This window comes from Leptodactylus fuscus, chromosome 4 (genome assembly GCF_031893055.1).
Source record: "Leptodactylus fuscus isolate aLepFus1 chromosome 4, aLepFus1.hap2, whole genome shotgun sequence".
Taxonomy (NCBI): Eukaryota; Metazoa; Chordata; class Amphibia; order Anura; family Leptodactylidae; genus Leptodactylus; species Leptodactylus fuscus.
This window is the reverse complement of record NC_134268.1, coordinates 204,184,375-204,203,328: the sequence shown is the minus strand read 5'-3', so window position 1 is coordinate 204,203,328 and position 18,954 is coordinate 204,184,375. Positions and strand designations below refer to the sequence as shown.

The 18,954-nt window shown below is 44.9% G+C and overlaps 1 protein-coding gene across 6 annotated transcripts in view; it reads left to right on the top strand.

The window, feature by feature from the left end:
* The window catches only part of KIAA1217 (KIAA1217 ortholog), a 411,023-nt gene that overhangs the window by 111,748 nt on the left and 280,321 nt on the right, over window positions 1-18,954 (top strand). For 2 of the 6 annotated variants that reach the window (XM_075271675.1, XM_075271663.1), the window contains exon 1: window positions 14,351-14,882. The exons of 1 other annotated variant lie outside the window; for it this stretch is intronic. In XM_075271675.1, the coding sequence (XP_075127776.1) occupies window positions 14,663-14,882 (220 nt within the window). In that variant the 5' untranslated portion in view covers window positions 14,351-14,662. Of the gene's footprint in view, window positions 1-14,348; window positions 14,883-18,954 lie in introns of those variants that run through there. 3 more of the 6 variants (XM_075271662.1, XM_075271660.1, XM_075271674.1) reach the window with 3 other exon arrangements.

The window sequence follows — 18,954 nt, the reverse complement described above, 5'->3', positions numbered from 1 at the left end:
CTCTTCTTCTCACTTCCTGTATTCTTCAGCAAGTTGGTGGGAGCTTTGACTGTTTGATGGACAGGTCAAAAGTCCCTAAGCAGATATAGACATTGCCTTTACCATGAGAGATTAGTTATTATGATTATTATAAATCTAGCATAAATGTAGATCAAATAATATGCACAGTAAATGCCTATTACATTACACAAGTTGGAGAGAAAAAAAACGTATACATGTTGCCAGTACAGACAACAGATTTGCAGTGAAGTCAATGTTATCTTTGTGTTTACATAAGATAATGGACATTGTCGAGCCTTTATCAGCAAACCACACGTAGCTGACCTGATTGCTAGGACCAAAGAGGAGATAACAGCTTTGAGAGCAAGCATAATTCAGTGAACTCAGCCACCCTCCCCTCCAGAGAGCAGTTTGTCATGTAATCCACTTATAATGCTGGATAGGGATAGATACAGGCCAGGGATCAAGGAAAAAATGTGTAAACAATGGGAGGGGTAATCTGATATAACAGGCAAAAGAAGCAATGTTTCTGAAGCAATCTATTTAGGGAAATATTTGTGGAAATGCTTGTGTCTCAAGCTGGTGCTGCCATTTCAGAAATTAGCCTTGCAAGTGAAATTTATATGTGTCTGGTTTCTTGTTCTCAGTGACTAATATATAATGTAACCTTAGTGGAAATAAAGCCAGACCTGGCTGCAACCATAACCTAAAAAACAGATTTGTAAGGTTTCTGAGCAACCTAACCAAAAGGGAAATGCTGAACATGCATATAGTTTCTATAGTTTTCTATGATTTGATTCAGTATTTTCATGTAAAGTGCTAATTAAATACTGTCACAAGTTATAGAGAAAGCCTGTGTCCTGCTCAACCCATAAGCACATGCAGAAAGCCTGTGAGTCCTGCTTCTCCCACCACTCATAGAGAAAGCCTGTGAGTCCTGCTTCTCCCACCTACTCATAGAGAAAGCCTGTGAGTCCGGCTTCCCCCCCTACTCATAGAGAAAGCCTGTGAGTCCTGCTTCACCCACCACTCATAGAGAAAGCCTGTGAGTCCTGCCCCCCCCCCCCTACTCCTAGAGAAAGCCTGTGAGTCCTGCTTCACCCACCACTCATAGAGAAAGCCTGTGAGTCCTGCTTCACCCACCACTCCTAGAGAAAGCCTGTGAGTCCTGCTTCCCCACCTACTCATAGAGAAAGCCTGTGAGTCCTGCCCCCCCCCCTACTCATAGAGAAAGCCTGTGAGTCCTGCTTCTCCCACCTACTCATACAGAAAGCCTGTGAGTCCTGCTTCCCCCACCTACTCATAGAGAAAGCCTGTGAGTCCTGCTTCCCCACCTACTCATAGAGAAAGCCTGTGAGTCCTGCTTCCCCCACCTACTCATAGAGAAAGCCTGTGAGTCCTGCTTCCCCCACCTACTCATAGAGAAAGCCTGTGAGTCCTGCTTCCCCCACCTACTCATAGAGAAAGCCTGTGAGTCCTGCTTCCCCACCTACTCATAGAGAAAGCCTGTGAGTCCTGCTTCTCCCACCTACTCATACAGAAAGCCTGTGAGTCCTGCTTCCCCCACCTACTCATAGAGAAAGCCTGTGAGTCCTGCTTCACCCCCTACTCATAGAGAAAGCCTGTGAGTCCTGCTCCCCCCACCCACTCATAGAGAAAGCCTCTGGGTCCCTCACAGGCTCTCTTTATGTATATCTGGGGGTCACAGAACTCACAGTCTCTCTTTATGGGTCTTGGCAGCATGTAAGCAAGGTTTTGCATAAAAATACAGGATTAAATAATGGACGACTATATTTTCTCAAACTCAGTATCTCCTCCTCTATTACATGCTGACTGCTGATAAGTAAGCATAGGAGACTTCACTTGAGACTGTACACAGCTGAGTGAACATTGGATCTATTGAGCAAAACACCACTCTACCAAAAAGTAGGATTTTGGAATATACTTTTATGATATTGCAGCTACCACCATGCCCAGATATTTTTCCTGTTAGCCACACTGTAGATTGCAGACCGGAGCCGCGCACCTTTGCATAATATTATTAGGAGCCCTGGTGTGGATCACTGGTCCGGTAACCTGGCCATAGGCTGTGACAGGTTGTTAAACACATGAATTAAATGGCAGGATTACAAGAGCTTTACACAAGAGCAGAGCAGCAGGATAGTAGCCAGATCTAAAAGCCTAAAAATACACATTGGATACTGCAGGACTGGAAACCTTCATATTGGCAAAAGCATAGATATAATTTGGCGAACAATATAACATATGTAGTGAATTTCCAAATCGAGTAGTTGAAACGGAGTTATTTTCATGGCTTTGCAGAGAACGCCAGATACCAGACAGGATTGCAGAAGTTAAGGCGCCCGGTATTAAGTGGTCATGTGATCAGATTATGGTAACAAGTCTAAAAAAAAGTCAGGTGACAGCTGCCGGTCGCTGACCTAGGACTAATGAGACACATGAAGAGCGTTACTTAGGAGCAGAGGCATTGGTGCAGACGCCATTTACAAAAAAAAATAATTTCTACATATTGTCTGATTTATTTTGGATTATATTTTACTTTCCTGTTTTAAAATGCAAAGTGATGTATGACTGGCTGTTGTAGCTTCTTAGTTTGCTCCACTGAAGCTTGACTCAAAAAGAATAAGAAGGCCATACACAGCAGAGTAGCCAATTCCAATTCTAGCTTCTCCGCTGCCCGAAGCGAAAATTTTAATGGTGCCCCCCTCCTTAGAAAATTATTTTTGACTGACTGTGCATGTGCACCACTCATCACAACGCAAGCCATTTGAATGAAGTTGCTTGACTAAGGTACCTCGCTGAGTCCCTGGCGCATGCGCAGTAATATACCCTGCTTCAGTGTTCAGCTTAAGAGGTTGTCCAAGTATTGGGCAATCTCTGAAGGGACCCAAGGCAGGTGTAACAAAAAATTTTTTCACCTTTACCCAGTGCTCCAGTGTCCACTGCTGTAGCTTATTTCGTCAGTGCCTCAGTCCCATGAAGCCTTGCACCAATAAGTGGCATCAGCAATAGGGTTGAGCGATCGGGATCGGCTGGAAAATGATCAAAATCGGATTTTAAAAAACTATCCTGAAATCTCAAGATTGGCTCAACCCTAATCAGCAGTCGTTGGAGGGAGACCAGTTACATGACATCTCCAGCAACTGCTAAGGCTGCTGATTGGACTCAGGAGTAACATGGGGCGCAAAATTTCTCAGGACCAAGGCACAGTGTGTGACCAAACGGGCTATGGCGGCGGACACTTGAGCATCAGGGACAGGTCAGCATGGTTTTTATTTTTAATGTTACACTTGCACTTCCGGAGTTTGGCCAGTTCCTGGACAACCCCTTTAAAAATAATGTCTCATAGTGCACAAAGTATAATGTTCCATAAGTCTAATCACAAACCTCAATGGTCTCTGAGATCATTCATGACTTCTCTGAGACCGGAATAGGTCAGAAGACCAGTGCCAGAGCTCCGGGGCGTTGACCCCACAGTATAAGAATAGCAGCTCCATTTCAGACATGTTGAGTCCAAACAAAACCGCTGAGTGATCCTTGTGAGACAAATCTTGCAAGGTTCAACCAACAAATGCTCTCAACACTGCCCCTCAGGTACTCGACAATCTGCTGCCCGGGGCGAGATACTCACTGATACACACCGATTTTAAACTTTACATCCACTTACTCATTGAAATACAGTTTTTAGTACTTTAAAGTTTATTTCACCTTTTTTTGCTCTTGTATAGGGAGGGATGTTTGGTGAACATTTTGGTAATATACTTTATTAACCCATTTTACTTCTTTGCAGTGGAAAAAAGGTTCTAAAGTTTTCCCTAGTAATGCTCTATCTAAGCCAGGGTGTTCAAACTTTTTGAGCATGTGAGCTACTTTAGAAACTGACCAAGGCATAAGATCTACTACCCACTTCTTGTGGGTGGGGTGGGGCCAGGGGCGGGGCCTGTGGGCGGGGCAGAGCATGAGAGCAAGAGACAGCTCTCCGATGTCTGCTTGTTCACAAAGCAGGCTGAGAATCATCTCGGACACTGGCAGGCGGGGCCGCCGCAGCCCTGTCTGCGAACGAGTGCAAGGCCCCAACCTGCCAGTGTCCGAAGATGATTCTCAGCCTGTGCTGTCAACAAGCAGACACCGATCCCGCGATCGACCCATACGTCCTTCGCGATCAACCAGTAGATCGCGATCGACGTATTGGGCACCTCTGATCTAAGCAATGCTAGAGACCACCCATAAGCATTGATCATCAGAGGAGCCACGATCTGCGGAGCGGCTGAGATTCCCTTTACGAGCCTACATTTGTATGTACACATACACGGCCATATTTATTCTTTCATTCCTTGTTCCAACAAGTATCGGGTGATTAAAATAGACGTTTTGCACAGTAAGAAGGTAAATGGTAAATAATTTCTATGAATAAAATATATAGTTTGGTACATTTTATTCTCCCGGCTAAATTACTTTCCAGGGATGCAATGCTAATATCATTAAAATTCAATCGCTTGTTTTCCTTCAGAAAAAATAATGTTAAAGCAAAATGAATTTGAGATGAATATTGATGTGAGAAATCTCCACTGATGTATGAATGAGGCTTTAAATACAGTTCTGAAAATGAAGTTTCTGCATAATAACCAGGAGACCGAAACAGTAGGTACAGTTGTAAGAGTTGATCCAAGCAAAAACTTCTGCATGGTACAAATGTATCAGGCCCTATTCACATCTGAATTGGAAGATCCATCAGGAGCCTGTGTTGCAGACTCTATGAGATCCTATCTTAAGTCACAGCCTCTGCATGCTAATTCACAGATGTGCTGTGCTCCCCGCCTGTACACTGCTTAGAGAGGAGTCTGCAGCTTGTCACAGCTTACAGTGACTGTAATGAGGGTCTGTCTACTTCTGACTAGCTGCTTGTGCAATTGATTATGGGATGTTATTGCTCTGTGCTCCGTGTCTGTACACTGCTCAGAGAGGAGTCTGCAGCTGGTCATAGCTTACAGTGACTGTAATGAGAGTCTGTCTACTTCTGACGAGCTGCTTGTGCTATTGATTATGGGATGCTATTGCTCTGTGCTCCATGTCTGTACACTGCTCAGAGAGGACTCTGCAGCTGGTCATAGCTTACAGTGACTGTAATGAGAGTCTGTCTACTTCTGACTAGCTGCTTGTGCTATTGATTATGGGATGCTATTGCTCTGTGCTCAGTGTCTGTACAATGCTCAGAGAGGGGTCTGCAGCTGGTCATGGCATACAGTGACTGTAAGGAGAATGTGTCTACTTCTGACTAACTGCTTGTGCTATTGATTATGGGGTACTATTGCTCTGTGCTCCTTGCCTGTACACTTCTCAGAGAGGAGTCTGTAGCTTGTCACGGCTCACACTGAGTGTAAGGAGAGTCTATCTACCTCTGACCAACTGCTTGTGTTATTGCTGATGGGATGTTAGTCATAGACAGCTTTCCTTATTGTACTTAGATTTTTCTTTTTCAAGGATCTTTTTAGCTGCATCATCACCTGGATTTGGTGTCCAGAGTGCCTGGATCTCCTATATTATGGTCATTTGGACTTTTCTCTTCTAGTGGTTTGCAATTGTACAGTTACTCCTGGCAGAATTACATGTACAAAAACCATTAGTATTATTATTGGAATGGAGAACAGTCTACTCTGTATTATAGGTGCCGCCTGCTTCAGAGAGAAATGCAAAATGTGCTGCAGCCATAATAGGGCTATTAGCAGCTGGAATACTGATAGGACACCATGCATGAAGGCTTATACAGCCTCAGTAAGACCCTGCAGATAGATCAGCTTTTGATAACAATTCAAGTATCATTTAAGTCTGACTGCCAAAAAGGTATTGAGAAAAGTTGTCTCCCTCATGTTTGTTTTTCCCAACCATTACAAAGAGCAATAAAACCCTTCTGCAAATACAGGGTAAAGTTCAGGATTTTTTTCCAATAGCATAGTCTGTATTATGATTCAGCCTACACGTATGAAAAGACAAAAGTGTCATTTGTGCAAATTTTTAAGAGTTCCCCAAACTAAAGCCGATGTGCTTCAGTGACTTCCTCCTTTCTATAGAACATGTTCTCTATCAATCCTCTCTTCTTCCATATTTCTGGAGCCTATATACATGTATTTTATATGTACAATACATCATTGTCATCATTTTGTTGTCTTGCCCATACTAGGATATCTTAAACCCCCCAAAAAGGGGGGGGGGAAGCAACAAAAACAGCAAAGCTAACATCAAGAGGCGAATGACTGTACTGAACTATTTAGCTTTACAGAGTTGGTGGGGATCCATTCAAGGGTATACATATTATGGCACAAGGTAAGTAGGGTCCCCATTACAGATTTTGCCTTGGGGCCCTCGAGCTTTATGTTATGTTTCTGCAGCTCAGTTCACATTCACGTAGATGGGAGCTTCAATAGAATGGACCAACCAATACACAGTGTACAGAGCTGTCTACTGGCTTCATACACTGTGCTGAACACAGCTGAATGATGCGGGTGCTGGGTGTCAGACCCCCACTAATCTGGTATCCTAAAGACAGACCATCAGTACCCAGTCTTGTACAACCCCTTTAACTTTACTGCCTGTAATATTTTTTTGGGGCTGTTTTCACTTCTCAGTTTTTCTTCATTTTACGCTGGTTCGGTAAGTGAAATACTTGTGAGATTTAGAAGGCGCACCTCTTACAACTTGTTAATTAATTTTGTGGTAATGTGTTGTGGATCTTAATTATTTACTGGCAACTTTAATAGAAAAATAGCTTTAATAAAAAATACACAAAGTACATAAACTATATGTAGTCTCTTAGCTTGAAACATTGGATCCACTTCCGTCGATTTGAACCTTCTCACCAACTCTCTCTTCTTTCCTCTTGAAGTATCCATATTCTTTGTATGTTGTCTTGTATGTGTGACCAGTATTGGAGTATCAGAGTATCCTACAGTGGACCTAGGCTGTAATGTATCCGCAGAAGGCCCCATTGGGGGTACCATTGTCTATATTTCTAGGGTAGGCTACAGAAACATTGTAACTGGTGGGCTCAAGGATCCTCAGTTGGAGACTGTGTGATACCCTGGCAGGGCCGGCGTCAGCGCACGGCATAGTCGGGCAAGTGCCGGGGCCCACAGAGCCTCTGGGGGCCCCCCGGCACTTGCCCGCCCCAGCACTTGCCTGTCACGATTTCAGCTCATCGGCGTCCGTCCGCCGATGAGCTGAATTAAATACATAAGCGATTAAAGCAGGAGCTGTGAGTTCAGCTCCTGCTTTAAAGCTCCAGCCCGGCTTGCGTGTGTAAGCGCGATGACGTCATCACATTGCGCCTACACACGCAAGCCGGGCCGCAACTAAGCAGGAGCTGAACTCACAGCTCCTGCTTTAATCGCGTATGTGACTGGAGTGAGAGAGTGGAGAGAGAGGAGCGTCGGGGGAACGATGGAAGGTGAGTGATGGAAGGTGAGTGTAAGTGTTTATTTGTATTAAATATAAAGGTGGAACATAATGAAGGGGGCCCAATGAAACTGGGGGGGCAAATGAAGGGGAGGGGGGGAACGGCATGACACTGGGGAAGATGAAGGGGGTGGGGAGAGAACGGCATGAAACTGGGGAAGATGAAGGGGGGGGGAGAGAACGGCATGAAACTGGGGACAGAGATGGAGGGGGCCCAATGAAACTGAGGGGGCAAATGAAGGGGAGGGGGGGAACGGCATGACACTGGGGAAGATGAAGGGGGTAGGGAGAGAACGGCATGACACTGTGGAAGATGAAGGGGGGGAGAGAATGGCATGAAACTGGGGACAGAGATGGAGGGGGCCCAATGAAACTGAGGGGGCAAATGAAGGGGAGGGGGGGAACGGCATGACACTGGGGCAGATGGGGGGGTGGAACAGCATGACACTGGGGCAGAGATGGGGGACATGAAACTGTGGGCAGATGAAGGGGGAGAATGTGATGAAACTGGGGACAGAGATGGAGGGGGGACATGAAACTGGGGACAGAGGAAGGGTGTATATGAAACTGGGGGTGAGATGGAGGGGGGGCATATAATTTACGGGTGACTGTAGGAGGATTGTACTGTGTGGGAGCACATGATAACTGAATGAGAATGGGTGGAATCAACAAAAGTGGGTGGAGCCAAATGTGCCGCGGCGCGCACATTTTGCCCCTCTTTCTACTCTTTAAAAATTGGGAGGTATGGCGTTGGTGACGCCACACTCCTGCATGACGTTACTCACTTCATCTGCGACGCACAGTGTCTCGACTCCCCCGCCTCCTTTACAAGGGGGCCCACTGAGGCTCTGTCGCCCAAGGGCCCATAAAAACCTGGAGCCGGCCCTGTACCCTGGTATCCAATGACCTAGAAACTCCAATGACTCTGTCTTCATGAAGAGGTAGTCATTAGGGATAGACTGGCACAAGGACTTATTAAACCATGCAAGACGTCTCACCGAGCCGGTACCTACTCTGTGCTGATGAGAGGCAAAAACCTTAAAAACCGCTGTCGGCGGATGGGTCACACTTCTTACTGGCTTGACTATTATTCCCAGATTATGCCCTTCGGTTTCTTTGATAACCAGATAGTTATCTATATGGAACTACCTTTCAATAGGTGGCACTAGGAGCAAATTCTTCTTTTTTTTACCAATGAGGTTCTTTGTATAGTTTAGACAGAGTATCCATAGACATACTGAGTGGATATGTACATATAAGGTAACCCACATCTCTCCCCCACCCCAAGAACCGATTTCACAGATCACATTGACACATTGAAAACTCCATGAGTTGTAGACCTGTCAGTATTTTTTATTGTTCTTACTAATGTCTATGAGAGGCATCAACATTTAGTACGGAGATCTTCAAGACTGAAAGATCTTTGAGAAGAAGCCAAAAGAGATGATGGAGCCCCAGGCCCTTTCATCTATCAAATTGTGGGTGTCTTGGGTGAAAGCTGTCACGGGATAATTGCCCGTTTACCACCCTAAAATGCTGCCCATCATGGCACATGTTGAAGGGAACCGGTGATTTATTTTACATCTGCTTAATAATACATCTATACAAGTGAAGGCTTCAGGTCATGAATCATTTCAATGGCAGCTTGGAAAATCCACAAATGGAGTTGCCATTTGGCAGGAGAATTCACATCTGCAAAACAGGTTTTCTAGTGAAAGTTTAGGGAATGTACTATCAGCAACTCCCGTGTGATAGAGAGCTGCCCCTACACATCAGAAAGCATAGCAATCCTGGGGTCTACAGGGAAGGGGAGGGGGCTTCTAGAGTTTGTCTCAAGGTTTGTATTTAAAGGGATAGTCAAGTCATCCATGTAGCAATTGTTTTCTTCTAAAAAGGTCAAGTAGAAGCAGAAAATACAAGATTGTTAAATCAACAGTCAGTGTCCTTGTCTCTGTCCCATAAGTGCCATATCGGAAGACTCGTGTCTACTCCCTCAGTTTCCTTGTCCTTTGTCACCCCTGACCCCCTTAGATACCTAGATGTTATTGTCTCTATGGCTGAGGCCACATGTTATGAAAAAACTGTACTATCTCCAGTGCTGTACAGAGAATAAATGGACCAGTGGTTCTTGGCTTGTTGCACCATCGGCATGAGAGAACCGGATCACCCAGTAGTCAGACCCCCACCAATTATGACGTTATCCCCAATCCTATTGATCGATTGGTACATCGTAATATGGTCTTGCAGAATTTTTCTTGCTTCCTTTGGATAATTTCATATGTGTCAGAATAATTCTTTCATGGATCTGGCGGCATATGCTAATATATCAAATATGTTATTCTCTCCTGGTTAGTGTTCATAGGCTGTGCGTGGTATTGCAGCTCAGCCCTGTTCACTTTCCCTGATCTAGACATCTGGCCCTGACTGATATGAAGACTTTTTCCACCTATAATATGACTTTTTCCCAAGCGTCTTTAGCTGCTCACTTGTACACAACATAGCTCCAGAATTGGACACAGATTTACCCCTGGACATCCACAATGGCCCTAATGAGATCCACAATGTCCACAGGTCAGCCATAACATCCTTGTATCAGTTTCAATACTCCAACCACTTCCATGTGCCCAGCCAAATTTTCCTCTACCATGCTTACCTGTGCAGGCACGGCACCCGCTTCCTATATTTGCATATTAGGTGTAATGACAATCAGGGGTGAACCTACCCCTTTTGCCGCCCGAGGCGAACTACAGAAAGCCGCCCCCCCCCCACGGAGGAGGGGGCGTGGCCCAGCGAAGGGGGTGTGGTGAAGCGAAGGGGTGGGGCTTAGCACCGTTCGCAGGCAGAGAGCAGGCACGGAGATGACCTGCTCTCTGCCTGAGCACGAGGGGAGGCTGCTGGAGCAGCGCTGCTCCAGTGGCCTCCCCAAACCACCGCTCGGTGCTAAGCCAGTCCAGGACAGCTTGTCCTGGACTGGCTTATGTAATCAAAAATGCCGCCCTCCCTGGGGTCCTGACATGGCGCCGCCTGAAGCGCTCGCTTCAGGTCGCCTCATGGGAGGTGCGACGCTGGTGACAATCACAATCATACCTTCCATGTACGGCATGCACAGCTTGACGTGGCGAAATTTAGATATTACATGCCCCATTCCCAGCCCATACATGTTTACTTTGGCTCCGCCCATTCTCATGCATGTCCATTGTGGCCCCATATAGTATAATGTACCCCTTGTAGCCTGTGCAGTATAAATCCTCCCTCTTTGTGGCCCCCACATTGTAATGTTCACCTCAGTTTGGCCCATACGTTATAATGTAGGGGCATGTTCACGGGGACATTATACTGTAGGGGCCATATTAAGGGGCAGAATATACTGTGGAGGCCATATTACTAGGGACATTTTAATGTGTGGGCCAAACTGAGGTGGACATTACAATGTGGGGGCCACAAGGAGGGAGGAATTATACTCCTATATCTCCGGCTGATGTCTCAAGGGATCACTTCACTACTGTACATTGCCCCTACCTGCTTCTAAATTTCCAGGAGCAGAGACAGGGTGGAATGGAGAAGCAGGAAGCTGACGGCTTCCTGCTTCACCATTGTACTCAACTCATCTGCATCCAGGGGAAACAGAGTGTAAGCTGGGACATATCTCCTGCCGTCTGGTGCAACAGGACAGCACCCGGAATCCAGGACTGTTGGGCGGTACATACATGTATCCAAAAGTAACCGTAGCAACTGTATCTATTCTTCACATTACTCTTATATTATTCTTCATAGAACTGGAATAAAATGTAACTTTTTACATTACATTCTCTTTAATTTCTTGAGTAGACAATGGATAAAGGAAGAAGTTCGGCCCCTATTCTTATCCTTATGAATTCCGCACGAAGCACCTCTTGAATCTCTATGAGGCTCTTCTTGAGATGTTCTACGGATTTGGCGTCTGGATGAACGTATACTTTATTTTTTCATTCATTATCGGTGCTTTAGATTTGTGGTAAATGCAATACAACAGCGCGCAGTTTATTAAAGGAGGAGAAAGTCCTGTTGTAATTGCATTTCTGTGATGAAAGTAGCGATGAGCGCGCCGCTCTCACCGGAATAATTACTTTTGCCGGGAGACGTTTTAAGTTTAATTTATACAAAAGATTATTAAAAAAGTTTGTTGTCCAGGCTGACTTATGGGAGAGGAGAAATTTGCTGAACTTTACCTGCTGGAGGGTCAAAAAAAGATACTTGGCTTCTTGTGGTCGCCCTTTCATACAATGTGTGTGACTTAGAGACCGTATAGGGGATTAGTAATAATAAAGAAGAAAAATTTGCCTATTTTTGAGAAATAGCGCCATCCTTTTCTATGGACTAAGTTTATTACTGCAGCCTATTAAGGTGATTAGTGCTGAGCTGCAATACCAGACCCAGCCTATGGACAAGAGTGGTGCTGTTTCTGAAAGATCATATGATCGCCACTGGTCCTGCCCTTAAAAATAATTCCCGAGGATATGTTATTAGATGGTGGATGCAGGAGAAATATAGTCGTAATCCCCTTTACATAAATGTGGCTCGATGGAGTCAATGGGGAAAAGCAGAAAGAGGGACAAAATGTGCGGTGCGCGCAGCGTGCCGCAGCAAATTTGGCTCCGACCACTTTTATGTTGACTCTGCCCATTCTCATTCATTTTCCATGTGCCCCCACATAGTATAATCCTCCTACAGTCAAGCGTAAATTATGTCCCCCCTCTATCTCTCCCCCAGTTTCATATACACCCTTCATCTGCCCCCAGTTTCATGTCCCCCTCCATCTCTGCCCCCAGCTTCATGTCCCCTCCTTCTCTGCCCCCAGTTTCATGTCCCTCCATCTCTGCCCCCAGATTCATGTCCCCCCATCTCTGCCCCCAGATTCATGTCCCCCCATCTCTGCCCCCAGATTCATGTCCCCCCATCTCTGCCCCCAGATTCATGTCCCCCCATCTCTGCCCCCAGATTCATGTCCCCCCATCTCTGCCCCCAGATTCATGTCCCCCCATCTCTGCCCCCAGATTCATGTCCCCCCATCTCTGCCCCCAGATTCATGTCCCCACATCTCTGCCCCCGGATTCATGTCCCCACATCTCTGCCCCCAGATTCATGTCCCTCCATCTCTACCCCCAGTGTCATGCCGTCCCCTCCTTCATCTGCCCCCAGTTTCATGTTCCACCTCAATGTGTGCACACATTAAACTCACCTTTTCCTCGCTCCCGCGCCGCTCTCTCCGCAGTCTCGCTAATACTGTTGTAGGCGCGATGTGACGTCATCACATCGCGTCTACACAGCCACTAGCTGGAATGCAGCGGCAAAGCAAGGAGCTGAGCTGTGACGGCTCCTTGCTTTAGTCGCGTATGTATTCAACTCAGATCTGCGTCCTCCGGACGCAGATCTGAGTTGAAATTGGGACATACCTCCCTCCAACCGGGACTGCGGGACACGTCACTGAAATCGGGACGGTTGGGAGGTATGTGAATATATTCTTATAAAACATAGTGCTTCATTGAGAAGTCAGCATGTCTCCCCTAAGATCATCTTGGTGATCACTATAAGGAAATCTTCAGCGGAATGTCTGGTAATGCACTCTACTTATCTGTTATCTTAGCGTGTCGCTTCAACAGAAATCAATAGAAAATTCACTTGAGTGCGCTATAAAATAAGGTTATTCACAGTTTAGCTAACACTGTATGAATGTGTAAATGTGTCGGGGAAGTCAAGTCATATCCTGCCTAGCGAGAGAGCTTAGAGAGAAGGTTATAGTGCTCGTGTACTGGGGATGTCACATCAAATATTACCTGTCATCCACTTACCTAAAGCGAAGGCCCCACGGGACGTCCCGCAGCTAAAAAGCTCGGTGACGACGCATCGCGATTCTTCCCGCAGCACTGTAAACAGAAGGTTCGCAGAGTTTTCCTCCACGGACTTTCTGTTACAATTATACCTATGGGGAAACCGCTTTTCCGTAAGGTATAATTGACATGCTGCGATTTCCAAAACCGTGCCGGTGTTGGAAATCGCGGCGTGTCCGCATGGCGGTTTTTACCGCAAACTGGGCAAGGGATTTGGTAGAATCCCATCCGCTTTGCCCTGATGATAAAATGCCGAGATTTTTCCATCTAGCTTTTGAAAAGATTGGATCCAACCTGTTATGTGAACAACTAAAACGCGGCAGCTCAATTTTACCTACGAAAATGCGTTATCCTTATGGGTATGATAGGGGCAGAGAAAAACTCATTGAAAAACTTTGTGGGAAAAAAAGTGACTTATTTCCGCTGCATTTTTTTTCCCAGTGTTTTGTTACTTGGAACCTTATCCTAAAAATGGATGAAAATGTCAGATTTTAAAGTCAATTTTTGTATCCGTTTTCTGTCCATCCATTTATTTTACATCAATTTTGCATCTGTTTTTATCAGTCAATGCAAAAAACAGATGAACTTCATTTGTCTATTTTTCTTGACCCGCTCTTCGTTTTTTAACGGATGCTGTCTAGTTGTATTCGTCCCTCTGTAAAAACGGATAAAAGTACCGTAGGACATGTCCAAATTTTTAATGGTTTGCAACCCCCCCCCAGACCTGTGTATGTCCCCACTGACTCCCATTGTTATAAAGACCGATGTGTTTAGAGAACGTCCATTACATTACAGTCCTGATCGCTGTGACACTTTCCCTTTAAAACAGTAGAGTAGAGCCTTTAATTAAAACCATCTTCGGATATTTCCCCGGGCTTCTTTCTGTATACAGACACACATTTTTGCATTGAATTTTGCCGGTCAGTAGAGTTTGCAGCGGATTCGTTCCCAGGCACAGCACACACATCTGTATTGTGTTGCACAAGTTTACCTGGGTGGGTTGGGCACTGACAAATTCCTGTGACTTTGTAACGATGGTCAGCTCTAGTCTGAGCATGCAGCAGATTCTCGCCCAGTGTCTGTGCACCACTGCAGAGGAGCCATAAGCCTGGTCTTAGGGCACATTCACATTCCACAGGTCTGATAGAGCGCCTGTCTGACCGCCGGCTGCCTCTACACTCCAAGTCATTAAACTTGCAGCTCCTCAGCAGCACAAGGTGCATCGGAGAAATCCCTGGCTGCTCCTTTAACTGCAAAGTATGCCGAATTGAACGGGATCTTAATTTACTTCTCGTCTTGTGGAAATTTACCGTACCCCGTCGAGAATGTCCAAGCCATCGCGTTTGGCCAGGCCCTTGTCAGCTAACGTAACGTCTAAGCTGCCTGTGAGTAGGATTGAAGATTTTAACAGCAGATCAAAAAAAATCAGCTTAGGGGAAAAGATTCTGAGAGCCGGCAGCGAAGGAAGCCTGGTGAAGAAGCAGCAGCAGGTGAGAACGCCGCAGATACCCAGCACCAAGCAGCCCGGAGCCAACACATGCAAAGGTACCGTACCATATACAGCTCATTGCCCGCCAGGGCATCTTTATGGGATTGTAGAGGTTTATGCAGTATCTGTGCAGGAATTTATAACCTGGCATCGATTTTTACAATGTATTCCTTATCAAAATGTACAAGGCGCAAAACTTTTTCTATTGTGCAGTAACCCTTAGCTACCCACAACTTTATAACTTGATGTTCCTGTGCAAAATTTGTCATGGCACCCGCTAAATACAATATGCATTTATAAAACTGGTGTCTTCTTATGGGGCAGAGGGGTCGAAGGATTCAGGCACACGTCCGAGTCCAATATTTATAGGACCTGCTCTATAAATCTGGGAGAACATCAGGATGCAGGCTGCACACTAGGTCACGTGCATGAAGTCTTAGGGTTACCCTCAGCACCAGTGCCTGGATGCGTCCGAGTGTGCAACCTGTACGGGTTCTGATATATTATATGATCTGCCCTATAAATATGGGAGCAGAACATCAGGATGCGGTCGTGTGCATACAGTCTTAGGGTTATCCTCAGCATCAGTGCCTGGATGTGTCCGAGTGTGCAGCCCGCACGGATTCTGATATATTATAGGACCCACTCTATAAATATTGGATGCGGACTGCACACTTGGTCGCGTGCATGAAATCTTAGGGTTACCCTCAGCATCAGTGCCTGGACGCGACTGCTACCTCTGCTATTAATACTGTACACCCCCTGCTTTGAAGTGCATATATGTCACCGCATAAGAAAGCTATGATCAATACTTGCCTTGCTTTTGTTTTGACAGATTGGCAAAGTATAGGTTAACATAGGGAAATGTATTGATTTTATTCATTGATATAGCTCCAACATATTCTGCAGCGTTGTACAGAGATTGACATCGCCTACTTATAGGCATAGACACGACACATAGATCCTCAGTATGATAAGATGTATGGTGGACATTTTTTACATGAAGCCTCTCCATAGCTGAAGCCCCACGTTGCGATAATGCAGCATTTTTGCAGCAAAAAACGTAGCATTTTACATTACCTACAAAGTGAATGGGATTCTGGCTAATCTCAACCACACATTGCAGAAAAATATTCGGTGTGGAAAAACTGTGTTTTCTAAAACCCCTACCTATACCTATGGAAATGCTGGTGTTTTCCCTATAGGTATAATAAGGGACGAAAACGTGCCAAGAAAAAAGTCATTATGCTTGTCTTAGGCTATGTTCACATCTGTGCCAGGTGTTCGTCCTCTGCAGGTCTGAACGGAGGAAAAAAATCCCGTACGCCCGATTTTTCACCCGGTGATGCCAGGGAATAGATAAGAGTATAGTCAGTGGGGTCAAAATGTGAATTCCAAATTAACCTATCAGCATGGGAGGAGACCCATACAAATATGAGGGGAGCATATGCCGCACAGATGTTTCCCTGGGGCCCAAGACCCCATCACTGCTAAAAAATAATGCTAGCTAATGGTCTAATCCTGTAATATCACATAATGCCTGCTGACAGATCTATCATGGATCGCACCCATCCTCTCGTAACGGGCCAAACTTCTACTATTGTCCTATAGACCCCACAGACTGTCCTTCTGGCATCCAATGGCATCCACTTCTTCTGCTAGAGCAACTTCTGCATCTGGCAAAATCACAGATAAAATAGCGGATAATTGTCAAACCCCATTATAGTCAGTGGTGTACCTCGGGATCGGTTGTTGTCTGTCACTAGGTGGATCCATATTAATATTTCCTTCCTTCTTCTGTTCTCTATGATGAAACAAAACAATGTGACCCTGGTTAAGAAAGCAGAGACTGTTGTTACTTACCTATAGGATTTTGGAAATCGCAGCTTGTCAATTATACCAATGGAAACGCCGGCGGTTTCCCTGTAGGTACTGTATAAGGTTCATCACGTGACTATGGACTGTATATCACATGACTATGGACTGTATATCACATGACTATGGACTGTATATCACATGACTATGGACTGTATATCACATGACTATGGACTGTATATCACATGACTATGGACTGTATATAACACTACTATGGACTGTATATCACTTGACCATGGACTGTATATCACTTGACCATGGACTGTATATCACTTGACCATGGACTGTATATCACATTACTATGGACTGTATATCACATGACCATGGATTGTATATCACTTGACCATGGACCGTATATCACATGACTATGGACCGTATATCACATGACTATGGACTGTATATAACACTACTATGGACTGTATATCAAACGACCATGGACTGTATATCACTTGACCATGGACTATACATCACATGACCATAGACTGTATATCACATGACCATGGACTGTATATCACATGACTATGGACTGTATATCACATGACCACGGACTGTATATCACATGACCACAGACTGTATATCACATGACCATGGATTGTATATCACATGACTATGGACTGTATATGGACTGTATATCACATGACCATGGACTGTACATCACATGACCATAGACTGTATATCACATGACCATGGACTGTATATCACATGACTATGGACTGTATATCACATGACCACGGACTGTATATGGACTGTACATCACATGACCATGGACTGAGTAAACAGAAATGAATGACAACAATCAGAGATCTAGAAAATTAAAAGGAAATGATACAGAAAGTATATTGGAAAATTGTACAACTATTCACTATACAAACAATAACATTTAATATTGGTTTGAAACTGAACAATCCCTTTAAATTGAAAAACAATGTCACCAAACATTCTTAAAAAAGTTGTTTGAACATAAAAATATGATATTCAATAGGGAATTTCTTCTCAATGCCCTTTACAGAGGGTGTATGACACTGCTGTGTTTGTTGGTAGAATCCATATTATCTTATTAGCTCACATAATATTCTATCTCAGGTTTACGTTCACACATGGCAGATATATTTTTGCAGAAATTTCTGCAGTTGAAATCCATCCTATACGATGTCATCAGGGTTATATCTGCAAACCCAATTGAGATGTATGAACCGGCTGCAGAAATGTCACCAGTAAATGTAAAGCAGTTTTCTCCCCTCTCATCATGATGTGGATAAAATGGAAGAGATCCAAAGACGGGCTACAAATATGGTGAAGAGTCTTAAGAATAAAACATATCAGGAAAGACTTAGGGTATGTACACAAGCAAAAATCCGGGCACAAAGGAGCGGAACAGCAGCGGGTAGGGTAGGACAACACACGCACTCGCACAGGCAATACGTCTCACTTCATATGGTTGCAAGCAGATTTACAGATTTATCAAGTAAGACGGATTTTTTTGCATGGACACATCGTTGGACATACAGGACTTTGTGTCCGCACTAAAAAAATATTTTAATGGGGTTTTTTGAGCCAAAATCAGGAGTGGATTGAGCACTTAGCCTAAAGTGGTTTTCCCACTACAACAACCTGTCCTTTATCATCCAGATAGGGAGTAAGTTGTAGAGTGATGGGGATCCCCCACAATGATGAAAAATGGAGTCGGAACGGAGTGTTGGCTGGAAAGGACCTCCCCTGTTCCTCTGGTTGGACAGAGATAGCGGAGACTACTTGTGGATAGGGGATAAAGAACTTCATCTGTATAGCATTGAGAAAAGAAGGGAAAGGGGGCACACGATCGAAACCTTTAAAGCTGCACTCCAGTAGTGGGTGCAACCTCCACTTTAGTCATGTTGACTATGGTTGGGATCAGAAAAGATCAGATACTGATTGGCGATCGAGCAAATTGCATGATCGCGATCGGAATTCCGACCCCGATCTTTTTAGGTGGGATCAAAGTCTGACATTAGTTCCCACCATGCTTGGCCAATCATTGTGGGAAAAGTTAACATTAGGGTTGAGCGATCGGGATCAGGAAAGATCAGATCCCGTTTGGCGATCAAGCATGGAAAATGATCGAAAATCGGAGTTTAAAAACGATCTTGACATCTCAAGATTGGCTCAACCCTAATCTCGACCCGGCTGGTCAGGTGATCACAGAATGACCTGCCGATTCACATGCCAGCTGGAACTCTATTTCTATATAAGTCTATGAGAATCTGGATGTTACCC